The 16099-nt window shown below is 36.2% G+C and overlaps 1 protein-coding gene across 1 annotated transcript in view; it reads right to left on the reverse strand.

Moving 5' to 3' along the window:
- Positions 1–16099, reverse strand: part of PAPPA2 (pappalysin 2) — a 167764-nt gene that overhangs the window by 147375 nt on the left and 4290 nt on the right. The window contains exon 2 of the mRNA XM_034409739.3: positions 4166–5225. Within this exon, the coding sequence (XP_034265630.2) occupies positions 4166–5225 (1060 nt within the window). The remainder of the gene's footprint in view (positions 1–4165; positions 5226–16099) is intronic.

Below are 16099 nucleotides of genomic sequence, written 5' to 3' on the forward strand. Positions count from 1 at the left end.
CTGAAGAATGCTGAACTCATCTAGAGGGGTAGAACATTTGGTCCTATGTTAGAAGAAAGTACTACTATACTAAAGGAAATATCCACATTGGAAGAAATAGGGCAGATTACTGTTAAATTGGGAGTTATAATAATATTATTATGTTAAATTAGAAGTTATTATGCAATGCTATAGTAAAATGATATTTTGAAATGTATGGTAAAAGGGGGAAGTAATAATATTAATAATATTATTAGTAAATAAGGGTCAGTATTTAGAGGAGGGAGTAAGGGGATGGTAAAATATTATATAATCTGTTATGAATTAGGCTTTTGTTGTGAGGAAGTCATGGGGGGCATGGGTGGTGAGGGGGGGTTAGGGAGGAGGGGGGGAGAAAAATGTGGGGAAAAAAATTGTATTTGAAAACTTTTTCAATAAAAAAAAAAGAAATATCCACATTGGACCTCATATCTAGCTTGTAATGTTTCATAGATATAGATGAATTGGATCACAATTGCAATTTTCTTCTGCATCCAAGAATATTGCTGCATTATTTTGAAGTACAAGGACAGATTCCTTTTCCAATGAAACAACAAAGGCATTTCCAGGGAAGCAAAATAAACAAATAAATCCATATTTCCTCTTTACTCAGAAATATTCAATTTAACAGAATATGCCTCTGAATAATTGAATATAGGAAGGAGCAGGCTTTTTTGGAGCTAAGGTACTATAGACAGAACAAGGTTCTTCTTGTAGAAGACTTTCAGAAGAGTGCCAGGCTTCCTTCCAGACAGAGCAAATAATCTTGCCTCTTCAGACATTTAACTCATAGTCAGAAACTTGCTAAAAGTAGAAGCTCATAGACAAGACAGAAACTATGCATACTTGGACAACTTATGCAGAAAACAGAAATCAAAGGGTGTTTGAAACTCATTGGCAAATGTTATTCATCAGGCTCACATTATACATGTGCTAAGGGCCCTGCACTGGCTGTCAAGAAGTGCAATGCAAATTACTGGTTTGACCTAGAAAGCTCTGTATACCATCATGCCTAAGTATCTGCCAGCCCAGCCGGCTAGAATTGCCCTATCTAAGAGAAGGTATGGTAGCCTCAGACTTCACCTTCTGCAGTCACTTTCTCTTAGGATCAAGGCTTGCCTCATCTGTTACAATATTCCAGAAATTGGTTAAGATGGGACTATTCGAAACAGCATTTGGTCCCTAGAATGCTATCACTATCATTTCTTTTACTATTATTGAATCAAATAGATGTCATTCTAATGTTTAAACTGTATGCCTATCTTCCTGAGTTTTTGAATCAAATTAAAGGTAAAATTAAATTGCTCTCCTTCTGCTTCTCTTTCCGTTAACACCACCAGCCCTCCCATCCAGGACTTTTAACCAGATGGGGTCTGATCATACAATCTTTGTTTCCTTTTCTTCATTTGTTTCCAGTTAAAAATTGTTTTGAACAGCAAAACTGGTATTTTGGAGTCACAAACTTCAGATTCCAACTTTGCCATGAGATAGCTGGATCTTGGGCAAATCACTCTCTTGCATCCTTTCTATAGATAGAAGAAACAAGCATATAAAAGAGGAAGTGACCTACTTTACAGGAATATGGTTAGGATGAAATAAGGCACATTACAATACATTCGAAAAGTAGAGAGGAGTCAGAGAAAGAATTCAATAATCATACAGTCCTTAATTAAACACCAGCTTTATTTTGAAGGAGGAAAGAAGAAAGAAATTCAAAATTGTCCTGCCTTGATTCTATCTGATAGAGAAAGAAAGAAAAAAAATGAATATCTGGATAGGCTTTCAGGATTCTATTATACCCTTCCTCAATAGTGTTCCAGTAGTCCTTGCCAAGTCTATTTTCTGAGCTGGCATATCTCAAAGAGCCAACAGAAAATAAAATTGATTTATAAAATATTCTCTTGCAAAATTCATCTCTCTGGTTCAGAACAGTTCTCTGCTTGACCAATAGTTCAATGTATACAAGTATACATGAGATGATGATAAAATATCAAATTTCCCATTCCTGGTCTCCCCAGTTGAATTAGGACTGCAATCCAGAATTCCCAGCCAAAACTATAACTGATGTCTGGGAATTACAAACCCAAATGAAAAGTATCCATTTCTATCCTTCCCTTTTTTATTTTTCATTTACAGGCAAAAATTTGGTGTTGATACAAGCATTTTCTGCTGGTTCTGTCAATAAATTCTAATCAACTCTGGGCTAAATAATGAACTCTTGTGTTAAATGTTTGTAGCAGAGCTAATATTTAAATTTAAATATTTTACAAATATATTGTAGTTGAGTTTTGCAGCTTACTGTTCATTATGCCAAATTCATAAAATGTCCTGATCAGAGGTAAGGAATCTATATTCCATGGACCAAAAGCCTTCTTGTAAAATGGGACTGCTGGAGCCTCTGTTGGACTATTCTAAAATGTTGGTGGTCGGGTGGCATAAATATTATTTTCAGTAATTATAAGTTTAATTTCTTCAGACTCCAGACCCACTAAAAGTGCTCTGTGTTGGTTTTGGGGATAGGAATGTTTGTCACTTTCATTGTGCACCTTGCTTCTGATCAACAATTTACTGCCAAACACCTGTGACAGTCATATGACAGTTAGGGCAGCTGTAAAACATCTTGCAATTAACTTTGATAACCCCTGACACATAAACTAAAAGCAATTCGGATCCTAGTAGCTCCCGCCTGTATTTGATGCACTTGTTGCTATTTTCCCAGGAATAGTTCCTGGCTAATATCCCAGCCTTGCTACAATTTCCAACTTCCTTCAGTAAAATGCTCAGCTTCTAGGAGGAAATTTACAGAACTCTAGAGGTTGAGAATTGTATTAAGAATTCAGAAGTCAACATCTACAACTCAAAGGCCATAAAAATTAATGAAAAGGAAAGGAAAGGAAAGCTAATCAAACTACTGCCAAAAAATAATCAGAATGATATAGTGCCTCAATAAATGGTATGTATTTTAATACATAATAGAAGAGAAAGCTATCTTAGTAAATTAATTACAAAGCTTATTAATAAGGTAGCAGTGCTAATGGGTTTGTGTTATCACAGTAAGTAAGTAACAGAGGAAAGGTATAGCTACATACAACACTATTAAGAAAATACTATCAGTATCAACTTGCCTACTGGTACTTGCAGGGGACACATGTTCACTTTATGCCCAGCTGTCTAATATCCCTGCAATTACCTTAAATAAATCCCTATTTTACATAGTGCTTCCAGCTCCTATCCAATGATGTGTATTAAATTTTTGGGACACTTGTAACATTTTGCATAGTGCTTCCAGCTCCTATCCAATGATGTGTATTAAATTTTTGGGACACTTGTAACATGTTATCTAATTAGTGCTGTTGGTATCAAACAAGCAAAGCATTTTCCAATTGATCAATGGTTGGTGGAAAAAGCATAGAGTTGGGAAATGCACAAATCCCTGGGTCACAGTTTTTGCAGCACATGGGGTAGTGAGTTGCCAGTCATGATCTAAAGAAAAATGGTATGCAAGAAAGAAAATGATAACTAAATTCTTTGCATACTTCGTTAGGTATCAAATAAAACAGACTAAGTTTCAACTAATCAATTAAAAATATAAAAGATGACTGCTGTTTGGAAATACAAACATTGTCAACTTCTACTTACATTTATTTACAATGGACTGTACTCAAGGATGAAGTCAAGACTGTTCCTGAATAATGTGTGAATTAACGTTAAGGAATTGGAATTGTATGTTTCCACTTGCACAGATATAAACAAATGGAGAAAATGGGAAAGGTATTTTTTTCACTAGGAACTTTGACAGTCTTCTATAGTTGTCCAACCTTTGTGCCCCTCTAAAATAGTAATTAGGACCAATTTTATATCACCACAATGATGACTGAGTGATGCCACAAAAATACTATAAATCACTAGTGGAAAAAGACTTTTCCAATGACAGTAAAGCTGTTAAAAGTTTCACAACAATATATACTTGTGTAATTAATAACAACAACAACTATAAATTAATGTAGGATAAGCTTTGAGTTAGATATCTAGCAGAAGATTAATGAAAAAAAAATTTAAAAACAGAAATTTACTCATAAAGACTGTAATCTTTGGGAATTTAGAAACCCCCAGAGAGTAGCACAATGCCTTGGCCACTTCTACTTACCTTTGTGGAGAATCTGGATCAAAGCAAGTTTTCCTTACATTAGTTACTTTGGGGTTACAACAGTCTCCATCATCAAAATTGTGGAGCATATTGTTGCACTCCATGTTGCAAACACCATCCCGACGCTCCCAGATATAGCAGCGCCCCAGCCAACGGCAGTCACCACCATCGTAGCCTGTCAACGGGTGCTTGCACTCAGGATTGCAAAACTCGTTGCCAATTTTTCCTGGCTCACAGTTCATTAGAATCACACGGTAGCGGAGCAATGAATTGTATACTTTGTGAATTCTAATTTGCCAAGTGATGTTATAGCGGCCAAAGGCCTCATTCAGGGCTTGGTGCTGGTGGGCGATCTGTTCCTCACTCACAGTAGGATGGAGACCATCATCATCATAGATATTGACAACCCGATAGTGAACTACTTTCTCATTCCGTAGTGGCCAGTGGCTGTTGTAATGAGATATCAATTCCACATTATCACAGGCAGTCTGTCCACAGAGTGGGGGTATAAGTGGAGACAGAACTTGAGGTTCTGGTCTATATATCATCTCTACTTGTGGGTAGACTCCATCCTTGAATGTTACCCACTGCTGCTGCAAATGGCTTAACTTTGCACTGAGCAATAAGGAAAGTTCTCTGTCTTCAAACTTTCCCAGGAAGGCCCTCTGAAGTTTCTCTTGGGGCATAGCAATGTTCCAAAGGGCTAGCAGAGCCAGGTAGCCTCGGAAGTTGAGTCCGTCTGAGTTGCTGCCTCCCAGGATCAAAGTGCGGCACGAGGCCATAAAGGGACTGTGAAGGTCACCAGACTGCTGGGAACTGCGAGCTACCCGCCTGCCATTGATGTATAGAAGCATCTCCTTCCCACTGTAAGTGGCCGCCACATGAGTCCATGTATGGAGCTGGTAACGGTGATATGCCAATATAGTGGCAGATTTCTTGATACGGTCTGTACGGAGTGAGAAGAAGAAGCGGGCATTCTTTCTTTCAGGATTCTCCTCTGAACGGATGCCCAAAGTCCACCCCTTATCACTGCCAATGTGAGAGCAATTGTCAAATACACCTGAATGGAGAAGACAGAGAGAAAAAAAGGGGGAAAGAATGCAATATAAGGAATGCTAGTAAAAGTATTATATCATCTCCCATCTTAAGCTCAGAAACAGTATAAACCACATGGCATAGCTACAGCAAAATTACCGGTACATATTTAAACTGATTGAAATGTTATTTCCGGCCCACCCCACCCCAAGTCTCTTGGAAATTGCAGTTTAATGAAAATGGTTTGTCTAATGGCTTAGGTAAAAAAAAAAAAAAAAAGTAGACACTATTTGCATATCCCATTGCATCAAGCATTACATTTAAATTGTTCAGCTTTGCAGCCAGCCTTATTCTTTTGCCAGTGGAGCTATCCAGAGAATTGGTGCTGACTGAGCAAGTAAAACCCCAGAGGAGCATTATAGCAAATGGCCCACGCTGACAATTCCTGGTCTCAGTCCCATCTATCTTTCCTATCCCGTGGTTATTCATTCTTCTTCTGGAAAACAAATATTTAATACAATTGCTTGCTGAGACAGCTGGATATACTAGGGAAGATCACTTTTCATTCTGCAATTAGGCCACTATTATGTGGACATTACGTACCAGCAAGTATTTTGCATAATGTATTCCTGCTTAGTGTTGTTAGTAATATTCATTATTATATGCAAGGTAAACAAAAGGTAGCAAATATTAAAATACAGTGACGCAGGGATTTTTTTCAAGTATACACTCTTTGCAACTAGAAAGATGCTATTTAAATTAAATGAAATAAGATTTGAAATATTACAAATGGCTCATTAATGTGATAAAACATAAAATATATTTCACTGGTACTCCTTGTGAGCTGCTGACTGTTCTCCTTATAGCCAATAATTTGGGATCTTGAATTGGGAGTCTTGTAGATGAGACAGACCATTTCTGACCAGGACTATATCTAGTTAGGTCCAAAGAAAGACAGAATAAGAATATATGAAGTAGCCCCTGCTCATGGGATCAGTGTAGCATACCTGACCTCAAAGTCTTAACCATCTATCTAATTAATAGAATACAACCCTTCACAGAGGGTTTCCAAAGCTCGCTCTTCCAAACTTCTAAATATAGATAAAAAGAATGCAATGTTTTAGCTGTATATATACAGTAAATACATTGGAATACTGCCATTCAAGATTGGAGCAATGAACTATTTTAACACGTGCAAAAATAAAACTCCAAAGACATTTTCAAGATCTACAAAATGTACTAATGAAAAAATAGAGGCCAATAGTCTCAAAATACCTGCATCTTCATTTCCTTATTGCTCAAATATTAACATGGTAGGAAAAAAAATAAGAAACTATTTTTCAACCTTCAGTACCAATTACTTTCCCAGATCATCTGGAATTCAGTAATGTGGAGGAAAAATCTACAAATGTTGGAGCCAAAACATTTGGTGATTAAAACCTGGCTCTCGCATAGGATATAAGAAGATGAATGTGAATATCTGAAAAATGACCAATTCTTCTGACATTTGTACTAAATGCAAATTGCAAGATAGTTCAATCACAATCCTTTTTTTCTTCATATGAAATTAAATACTATGGTTCAGAACTAACAAAATGTAACTGGAGGGAAAAGGTAAATGTACCCCTTAGTATGTTTTGTTTACTCTGAATAGCTTTGAATGTTGAATTCTTGTTTCCATTTCATGAATTATGAGGTTATGGATATTGCTTCCAAAAAGAAGAGTTATAAGGTATTTGACAGCACAACATGTCAATATATTCCTATAGGAAATTTTATTCTGTTTCTGACCATTTCCTAAGATTTTAATAAAAACATTTCACATACTTACAGTTTAAGAAGTGTTGCTTAATCTAATAAAATAATTATAGTGTTAAATATTCCATGGCAACAAGAAGCTTCTCCAATGGAAGCTTTCATCAGTTAACAAAGTCATGAAAATACCTGAACTTTATTATCATTGCTCCAAAGCAGCGTTTCTCAAAGTGTGGTCTGTGTACCATTGGGTGACTGGTCAAGATCTGCTAGGTGATCTGCCACAGTCTCTCAGATGAACTAAACAAATATATTATGGTTCATTTACCCAGAGAACTTGATGCCAACAAAATTACTTTTAATTAAGACAGAATAAAATAATTTAATTACAGTAGAGCTTTTTTGTCACTGGGAGTCAGATGGCATATCAATTTACTATTATGGTTGGTCACATAGTTAGCCAGTTTAGATTGGATTTGGCATTTTTATCCACCTTTCGAGGCCTTCCCAAGGACCAACATCTTGTTGTTGTTCTTCGCTGGTGTTAAAGATATTGTCACAGGATGTAAGCTGTCCCAAGTAAAGCTGCCTTTTGCTTTACTTGGGACAGCTTACAACTGTCCCAAGTAAGACAACTGACTGATGGCAATTTCATCAATGCTGATGGTGTTCAAATAGTGCTCCAGTTGTTTTGGGATTGTACCCAAGGCACCTATTACTATTGGCACTACCTTTGTTTTCCTTTGCCACAGTCATTCTACTTCTATTTGCAGATCCTTGTATTTTATTATTTTCTCCAGTTCTTTCTCTTTTCTTCTGCTGTCTTCAGGTTCTCCCACATCCACTATCCAGAAATCTTTCACCTTTTTAATCAACAATTGTTAAGTCTGGGGTATTATGTGGTGGATGGCTATCTGTTGGAATTCTAAAGTCCTAGAGCACTTTAGGTACTTTATTTTCTATTATTTTATTTTATGGTCATACCAGTTCTTGCTTGCAGGCAAATGGTATTTCTTGCAGAATTGTTAATTATTAGATTAAATTAAATTAAATTAAATTAGATTAATTATAATATTGCAATATATAATAATAAATAAAGATGTCATTGCAGGATATAAGCTGTTCCAAGTAAAATTGCCTTTTGCAACTGATTGATGATGATTTTGTTAATGTCAGTGGTGTTCAATTATTAAATATTAAAGGCCTTTAAAATTAAGGGGAAGGCATACACAATGACAACTATATAATTCTAATATTATTATTTTTTCCAAAATACATGAATTCCCATATCACTAAAGGATTTGTTTGTTTGTTTGTTTATCAAATTTATTTGCCACCCATCTTGCAGTTCAAGTGACTCTGAGGTAAACATATAATGTTTATTTAGTGATTCATTATTCATTACACAAAGTTTGAGAAACACTACTCTAAGCTTGCATAAACTTTCTATCATAGTCTCATTGAATTCTGTTTAGTCTAAACTTCTCTTTTAAGGATCAGAGACATCATACTAAGCATGAAACATATTTTCCCCCTTCCTCATTACATGAGCATTGGCATACTCAGTATTTATTTATTTATTTAGCGTATGGTTGGTCACACACAATATTAAAACACTTCATTTTTACAGGTTAAAACAATTAAAACAATTAGAAAAAGAGCAGTAAGAAAACCTAAGAGAAAAACAGAAATAACATTTCAGAGTTTAATGTCGAGTTTGGAGATCCGGTCAGTAGCTGTCGTTGTTACGCAGAGGAAGTCCCTAAAATCTCCTGCATACTTAGTAAATTAATAGTATAAGAATGTCTATCATGCATACTTTTCTCAATATTATTGGAAAAAAATATTTGTTTTTTTCCAGGAACAGAGACATATTTACTTTCCTAGATGATTTACATCTCAATATTTAACTGGAGGAGTATATTAAACTGTTTGTTTGTTTGTTTGTTTGTTCGTTCGTTCATTCATTCATTCATTCATTTAATATATCTATATAGCCACTCAGACAGAAAACAAATAAAAACTACAATCACAATCAATAATATTAAAGTAGCAAAAAAGAAAGAACAATTGACACCCCCCAAAACTCTCAATCTTCATTTTAATCCTAAAGGAAAGATTAACTCTGTACTGTTTGTACAAATACATCTTCATTGGCAGTCATTGAACAAATACATGAAATGATAGTGGCAACTGTTTGCTGTTTCTTCCTGATTATTTTATTATCTTGTCCAAGCACACAAATATCTGAGTGGATCAAAATCCTCTCTGCCCACTTACAAATTTCTCAAAATTGTTTCCACAGATCCTTCATTGCTTTAATCAGGTAGTGATAAACATGCTTCCTTCTCTTGTTGTCATTTCAACTTCAACACCACACTGTGCTAAGCTTTTTCTTGCTACAGATTCCTGCTCTGAAAACCCAGAGAATCTGCTTTGGAAAATCTCAGAATGCTTTCAGGGTCTTGTCTCAGAAGCCAGGCCAGCAAGTGGGAAGATGGCCAGGAATGTGTGTGAAGATGGGATCAGAGAGTTCTACTCCAGCAACAGCTTTTTAAAATGGTAATATACAACTTTAATGAACAAACAGTTCCTATGATCAGACAGACAGCAAGTGGGAGGTCAGCAAAGGAACAGGTAATCAGGAAGCAGAAACAGAAGAAGCAAGATATAGGACAGTGATGGCTAACCTTTTTGCCATCGCGTGCCAGGAGAGGGGGGCGGGGGGGTCGCGCATGCACGTGCCCACGCGCATGCGCACGCAACCCCACCCACCCCCGCTCCTGGCACATGATGGCCTGGTAGGCCCATTTTTCTTTCTTACCTGGCTCCAGATCCTTTCTATGGATCTGGGAAGGGCGAAAACAGCCTTTCCCACTCCCTTGGAGGCACTACGGAGGCTGAAAGGGCTCATTTCCAAACTCTCGGTGGGACAGGAAGTGATGTTTCTTGCTGTCCCCAGCCTCCAGAACCTCTCTAGGAGTCTGTAGGAGCCTCTCTAGGAGTCTGTAGGAACCTCTCTAGGAGTCTGTTTTCGCCCTTCCCAGATCCATAGAAAGGATCTGGAGCCAAGTAAGAAAGAAAAACGGGCCTTCCCCACCCCCCCCCAGGCCCTCCAGAGGCAGGAAACAGCCTGTTTCCCTACTTCTGGTGGGCCCAGAAGGCCCGAAAATCAGCTGTCCGGCGCGCGCATACGCCCCAGCTGAGTTGGCGTGCCCACTAATATGGCTCCGCGTGCCACCTGTGGCACGCGTGCCATAGGTTCGCCATCACGGATATAGGATTTGGATGCAAAAGCACCTGGTACAAGTCTAACTCAACCATCTTTCATTTTGCAAAAGATGTCACAGAAAGACAACTTCTTACATCTCCAGCCAACCTTATGTAGAGACTTGGCCCCAAATATCAAATCCAAGAAAACTAGTGGGGTTGCTACTGAAGCCAACTCAAGAGAAAAACAACCCTAAATTGGATTATTAAAGCACAATTGGTATTTATGAAAAAAAGAAGAGATACTAATATAAAACTGAGGCTGGAGCTCTTAGTAAAGGTTGCTCAAGAAAAGTTACCATTTCCCTACAAGTTCCTCTCGAGAAGCCAGAAATCCATGAATTTTAATAATAAAACCCATAATTAAACTTCACCCACTTCTACATTTTTCCCTTTCATTTGTTCCATATTATTTCCATTTCCATCTCTTCAGCCCCTTTTCTCACATTTCTCTTTTATATACTCAGTCACATACTAGTACAGGACAACATAATCCTGTACTAGTAACTCACTTTTCTCCTTCTTCTACCAACTGTTCTCATTGCCCAACATGGAAATCTATCTATCTATCTATCTATCTATCTATCTCCCACTATTATATTTACAAATAACTTAAGGCGATGAACATATTCAACATATCCTTCCTCCTATTTTCCACACAACAACAACCCTGTGGGGTAGGTTTGATTGAAAGTGACTGGTCCAAAGTCACCCAGCTGGCTTTCATAGCTAAGCAGGGATTTGAAGTCATGGTCTCCCACAGCCTGGTGTAAAATAACAGAAGAAAGCTGTTGTTCTTTCGGGACCATAATCTAATAATTTTTGCTTTCATGGTGGTAAAGATAAAGAATAACAAAGCTTTGGGACTGTAGCTTCCTTTCCTTTAATCCTTTCCTTTGGAAAGTCTGAGATCTCTGGTTAATTCCTAGATAAAATACATCTCTCCATTTTTTGAATAATAGATATCGTTATATTGTTAAATGCATGGGCTTCTTTTTTTAAAAAAAAATCTGTCCTTGGAAAAACAGCTTCCAGGAAGATCAGGTGCATGTAGGAACTGCTCTGTTCTAAACTTGAAAAGGCTTCTTTCCACATACTAAAATCGTCAAGCCCTATGTCATGAAAGGCCATTTTGCAAACTACAGACTTTTTTCCTTCTCCTACTGCTTCTTCCAACCCATTTTCCCCTTATTCAGGTTACTGTTTTTCTATTGTTGCATCTATCATTTCTGATGCCTCCTCCACCTGTTTTCAAAGATGGTAGCAATTACTTTTGCAGATGAAAGGAGAAATGAAAAATCTGGTCCATGACATAAGATTCAGCAGTTAGTTCATGCCTCAGATATGAATAATTTATGCTCACAATTTCAAGCAAGCCAAAAAAACTCTCCTCCTGTACTGCTTAGCCTCTTTTGAAAAAAAAAATGAAACACACAAAACCATGTGGTTTGAATTATTGTTACTGGTCCTGTTCTCTTTATTGTACATTCAATTAGAAATGACTTTCTTTGGGTTTTTTTTGAAGACGTTTTGCTTCTCATCTTCTGAACAACTGAAGAAGCTTCTTGGATGAGAAGCGAAATGTCTTCAAGGAAAAACAAGGGAAGTTCAGTTGCCTTTTGAAAAAGCACCATTTGGACTTGATTTTAACAGACCAAAAATCTGAATGAACAAAATAATTTTACCAAGATTCTAAGGATATGCATTGCACGACTGGGATGGCATTACATCGACACAAATAGTAAATTTCAATGTTGAAGGACCTGGACAGATTGGTGAAGAATATCTTTAGAACAAAAAACAACAACAACAACAAAAACACAAGAAAACGAATGGACCGATCTTTACCAGGTTTACTCTGTCTGACAAAGGAATATACTGTAACTCCTTTAGCATTCAGATTCCAAGCTGTGGGTGCAAATATGCATATATACATCGTGTCCTGTCAGAATTGACAGAAATTGCATGAATTTGGGTATATCAATCAAATTTCAAGCAACAATTCTCTGTGCCAAGTGAAATTCTCAAGTTTTCTGCAAGGCATTATAAGTATATAAGGCATTGTAGTAGCCAAAAATGTGGGCTGAAGAAGTTTATGGAGGCTAACTATTTCCATGAAAAGTTTTCTATTTCAAACAAATTTGGCAGTTTCAGAATTTTATACTATTTCCTATTGAGGTGAATATTCTAAAAATTGAGAAGTTAAACCTCTATTGTTTAATAATTTTCTAGCATTCTAATTTTTTTTCTGCACATCAGATATCATAGTTCTTGGTAAATCTGGAGACAATGTTCAAACCCTATACAATAGATTGGATTTAATTTTTGTTCTTATTAATGTAACCTAAATGCTTTTGGAGATGAGGACACTGAGTGGAATATGCTAATCTGAATTATATTCATTAGCATAGGAAGATCTTCCAATTCAAACATTTTTTTGGAAAGTAGATATCTATAGTAGTAGTATTGCCAGCATATGCTCAAAGTATGAATCATCATGGCAAATTATCCTGTCCATAAGTGATAAAATCTGGCAGCCTCTCTAAAGCTGTCAAAAAGTCTTCCAAAACCCCTTAAGGTGAATGTAACACCCTCTGAAACAGGAGAAATGCTAGCAAGCCAGCTATTCACATTTCATCCATCTTCAAAAGTCCTGTTCTGTCCAATCCTTATTCAACCCAATACCCCCAGCTAATCTCCATTTCAAAACTCAGTTTCCTCACCTTTCAGATGGCAAGAAAAAATAGAGCCACATGTCATCAGACTATTAATGGCACTTAATTTAAATCATCAAATATTACAGACATTTCTCCTTGCCTCATTCATCAAGCAGCTATACTGCCTTCTCACTGTGGTAAGGCTGGACCTCATCCAGCGAATGCAGCCAAAGGAGACTATCCAGAAAGTGTTGGGGGAACAGAGAAAATAAAAGGCCAATCAGTATCTGGACTGACATGAATATATTTAGAGTCTCCAGAACAGTTACTATATGTACAGTTCCTCCTTCCTTCCTCCCTCCCTCCCTTCCTCCCCACCCCCCCAATCAAGAAATAGATATCCTGACATATATATTGTATACATTTCTCCTAATTTTATATATTTTATATATTTGTATAATATGACTTTTCTGCAAGTAAATTTCCCTAGTATAAAAGTGAATCACCATAAACTCATGAAATGCACAAAGGTCAATAGATAATTGCATCACAATTCAATCTGTAAAGTGCAAATTATATAAACTACAGTCGAAGTTTTCCCTTCCCCATTCCCTATAGTTTTTCCCTTCCCCATTTCCTATCCCTATCAGACAATACAGGTAGCCCACAACTCACAACCACAATTGAGCCCAAAATTTATGTTGCTAAGTGAGAAATTTGTCAAGAGAGTTTTGCCCCATTTTCTCACCCCATTTGTTAAGTGAATCACTGCAGTTCTTAAATCGGTAACACTGTTGAATGAATCTGGTTTCTTCATTGGGTTTGCTTGTCAGAAGGCCGCAAAAGAGGATCACATGATTCCAGGACATGGCAACTGTCATAAATGTGAGTAGGTTGTCAAGCATCCAAATGTAAATCACGTGATCATGGGGATGGCTGCAATGCTCATAAGTGTGAAAATGGTCATAAGTCACTTTTTACAGTGCTGTTGTACCTTCGAATGGTCACTAAATGAACTGCTGTAAGTTGAGGACCACCTGTACTCCAGGGTCTACATAGTTCAGTACCCTACCACCAAAAAGTGAATAGCAAATTTCTGTCCCAACCTTCTTCTCAGCATGCTAGCTTCTATTTCTAGGAATTATTTGCTTCTGAGGAACAGTTTTCCCTTATGTAATCTGCTGGCATAAATCATACAGTATGCAATTTTTCCATATATAACCTGTTATATCTATTGAGTCTGGAGATTTGAGGATTTTAAACACCTGAATTTTTCCCATTTCTCCACAATGAATGTACCATTCATTTGTCAATGTTATCTCAAATCAGCAGGAATACTGCCTTCAAATATATATTTTTTATTCCTAACAAATAATGGCAACCTATTAGCCTTTAGCCAATGTTGTGTGATCTTATGAATAAAACATATTTACTTATGATCCACTGGGCTAATACGATATAAATCATTAATCTTTTTAATTATTTAGTTTAAAATTTGGTGATTCTTGGGAATCAATAAATTGTGTTCTAGATATGTAGTGTGACTAATATGTTCTTGAGTTCTGTTCCTTACCAACCCCATGCTGACTACTATATTGTTTTCTGTTATCATTGTCAATCTTGTCATCGTTCCTATCACCTATCTCCTCCCACTTATGACTGTATGACTGTAACCTTGTTGTTGGTATCCTTACTATATATATTGACTGTTTCTTAATATGATTTGATTGCTTATTTGTATCCTGCGACTATCATTAAGTGTTGTACCTTATGATTCCTGATGAATGTATCTTTTTCTTTTATGTACACTGAGAGCATATGCACCAAGACAAATTCCTTGTTTGTCCAATCACACTTGGCCAATAAAGAATTCTATCCTATCCTATCCTATCCTATCCTATCCTATCCTATCCTATCCTATCCTATCCTATCCTATCCTATCCTATCCTGCATTCATCTTTCTTCCTTAATTGAAAATGGGGATATTTTTCTGGTTCTATTTCTCTGGTATATAGTTGATGTTCATATTGTAATTTCTAAAGTATTATAGATAGAGGTCCTTTTATAATTCTACAATTAACTCATCTGATCTTTAAAACCAGAGCTTATTTTTTTCTAAAAAAAAAAAAAAGAAGTTCTCTAAATATATATTGGCAAACAACAACTTCTTGTATTATCTGATATTCTTGTCCCAATTGAACATAACTGTTCTTGGGGTGAAGATAAAGCAACCCAGATATTGAGTAATTCAATCTTCACTTCAACTCTAATAAAATATCAACCTCAGCATATACAAGTATAAGTTATTTTACTTGTCTCAGTACCTCTCAAGAGCCTTAATTCTTTCTGGGTCAGATATTTTCCTTAAAAGTTCCAACTAATCTATTATCTTGAGTTATATATTATTCCTGATCATATCATTTTAAAATATTATCAGAGAACTTATGTGTATCTCCTATTTTCCATTCTTATGTAAAAGTTTTTGAATTCTTCTCTTCTTCGTAAATTCTAGCTATGGAATCTCATACAACTTTTTTAATTCTCTGAAAATTCAGCTTACACAACTAAATAGACTCAATTCTGATAATCCTTGCCATTATAAAAACCATGATGATACTACAGTATGGGAAAGGTGGTATAAATGGTGGAATAATAGAATAAGATCGTGATGTTAGGATATGCTTATCTTTAGTAATGGTAGCTTTGAATTTATCTGATATATATATTTTGCAAATATGTAAATACACGACACCTTGGATGTTAATGGAGATTTGATGTTTTCTACAATTTTAAAAAATTAATAAAGTATATTTTAAAAAAAACACCATGATGATGTCTCTGTTCCTCAAAGTTCTTTGTAATTCCACTTTATCAAATATATTCATCTTTTAATCAAAAGTCATCCTCTTCCAGATTCAGAAAATTGAGATTCTCAACAAAGCAAAATGAAGAAAAAATAATAATGAATGTTGCAGTAAGATGTCAGAAATACTGGAATCCTTCATTGCCAGCAAGACCTTCTTCTACTGAAGTTTTGTTTCGTTTCAAAAAACTTTTACTGTGTTTTCCAGAAATACGGTGTTAGGTTCATATTCCCAATCTTCAACTGGATTTCCATTTTCACTTTCATGGTTTTGATGCATAATACCATACAGTATTTGTGCACATATTACATGCAGAAATTGATTTAATTCAGATATATACAATCTGTACCTAT

Source organism: Pantherophis guttatus, chromosome 3, assembly GCF_059756535.1.
Source record: "Pantherophis guttatus breed Tessera chromosome 3, ASM5975653v1, whole genome shotgun sequence".
In the NCBI taxonomy this organism is placed as follows: Eukaryota; Metazoa; Chordata; class Lepidosauria; order Squamata; family Colubridae; genus Pantherophis; species Pantherophis guttatus.